The sequence below is a fragment of the Helianthus annuus genome, chromosome 14, assembly GCF_002127325.2.
Source record: "Helianthus annuus cultivar XRQ/B chromosome 14, HanXRQr2.0-SUNRISE, whole genome shotgun sequence".
Taxonomy (NCBI): Eukaryota; Viridiplantae; Streptophyta; class Magnoliopsida; order Asterales; family Asteraceae; genus Helianthus; species Helianthus annuus.
The window spans coordinates 156,953,150-156,955,025 of NC_035446.2; the positions used below are offsets into that span (position 1 = coordinate 156,953,150).

At 39.0% G+C, this 1,876-nt stretch overlaps 1 protein-coding gene across 1 annotated transcript; it reads right to left on the minus strand.

Moving 5' to 3' along the window:
- Positions 1–248: 248 nt before the first annotated feature.
- LOC110939492 (stellacyanin) lies at positions 249–816 on the minus strand. Its single transcript, XM_022181071.2, has 2 exons — positions 557–816; positions 249–483 (listed from the first exon to the last, which is right to left on the minus strand). Exons 1-2 carry the CDS (start codon positions 756–758, stop codon positions 260–262), a joined length of 426 nt encoding a protein of 141 aa, XP_022036763.1. The 5' UTR covers positions 759–816; the 3' UTR covers positions 249–259.
- Between the last annotated feature and the right edge of the window lie 1,060 nt (positions 817–1,876).

Here is a 1,876-nt window from a genome sequence, read left to right on the forward strand (position 1 = left end):
TTAGTTTATGGTCATTAAGGGTTTAAGGCAACACCCACAATGGTAAATGTTGTAATTCATAACCAAAATGTTGGAATTTTGAATGCTTTAGTTAAGTCTCTCTCTCTAGTATATCTATGCTAGAAAAATAGAAAAGCAAATTAGCTGTACGAAACATAACTAACGAAAATCCAAACACCCAATTACATTGGTAGAATAACATCCATCATGTTCATAAACAAACCTTAAAAAACAATGAAACAAACGTCAACTAGCCTCCTCAAGGGGAATCGCTCTTGTTAACCTTTAACTCAAATCTTAACCCTAAGGAACAATAGTCCAACACATTGCATATGTAAGTATAATAACCCTCCTCTGGTAAAGTAACCCACGCCTTCCCGTCACGGTAAACCTCCCACGGAATTACAATGTTGGTCTCGCACATCTGGTACTCCCAATTCTGAACCCGCATCACGTGGTATAAATCTCGATCAAATTCGAAATCTGCAAGTAATTATTCTATTCAACTTAAAGCGGTTTGTTTAAGTGAATTGAATTATAAGTAATTAACACATACAGAGAATGTCTCCTGGACGAAAAAGCCGAGAAGACGCCCACTTGTTATAAAAGCCTTCGGTTTGTGGGATCGACCAAATGGAGTCACCCACTGTGTGTGTGATCGTTCCACTGCAGGCTGGGGTAAAGAGTATTATAACTGTCGCCAGTGGTACTATAATTGTCGCTAATATTGAAAACCAGTGACCTCCGTCCGCTGCCATTGTAAGGGTGTGTGTGTGCAGTTATGAGAAGAGGAAGTGAAGATGACAGTTTTTACATGATAACTGACGAAATAAAAATATATTTCTGTTTTTTTTAGAGAGGCTAGTTATTTTATAACTGTTTTTAGTTTTTCACGTCCACGCTTCAGATTAAAAAAAACTTATAACATGCAGTATATGAAATTATAAAGGGAAAATTACGAATCTAGCCAAGAAAATTGGTTGACCACCAAATTAGCCAGCTCATGCCTCTTTGGAATAGGGCATCCGCCATCTAATGCGTCCGCCAGTAGATGATTGACACGTGGCAAGAATGTTTCAATGATTGGGGCAGAGAAATCTGCTGCTTCGAAGGCGCCTAAGTGACGCATCCACTGTAGCTTGCGTCCGGCTGAATTTGTTGCGTCTGGCTGGGCACTACTTTTTATGCGTCTCTGGAAACGCTTCCTATGCGTCTAACGAGACGCTTCCATTGTCAGAGCTGGATGCCCTATCGGCTGCTTCCTATGCGTCTACCAGACGCTTCCCGTTTCAGCTTTTGGTTGCCCCTATCAGCTGCTTCCTATGCGTCTAACAGACGCTTCCGATGTCAGCTTTTGGTTGCCCCTATCAGCTGCTTCCTATGCGTCTGACAGACGCTTCCGATGTCAGCTTTTAAAGCCCCTAAAGGCTGCTTGCTATGCGTCTGAGAGACGCTTCCATTGTCAGAGCCATGCCCCTAAAGGCTGCTTCGGATGCGTCTTCGAGGCGCTTCCAGTGTCAGTAGCTGGATGATGTGATGCGTCTTATCACGTTTATTTAGGCGTCTACCCGAGGAGTCTACGAGACGCATTAGACCACAAAAACAATAGCTACTTGTTTTTTTTTTTGTTTTTTGTTTTTACTTTTATTATAAATGTGTGCGTTTCTATTTTTAGCAAAATTTGGCCTTTTAATATGTAATTTTTAACAAAATTTGGCCTTTTAAATTTATCATCATGATTGTTTCAGTTTTTTTTTCTTTATGTAATAATTCAATTATAAATATAATTTAATTAATACTACAAAAATAACCAAATAACAAGATATTTATTGGTTTTCATTTGACTTTTATAACAAATAACCTAAAATATAAATTT

Coding starts and splice junctions, on each gene's coding strand:
- LOC110939492 (XM_022181071.2), bottom strand. CDS start 758: ATGGCAGCGGACGGAGGTCACTGGTTTTCAATATTAGCGACAATTATA. Junction 484..556: donor TCGTCCAGGAGACATTCTCT/GTATGTGTTAAT, acceptor AATTACTTGCAG/ATTTCGAATTTGATCGAGAT.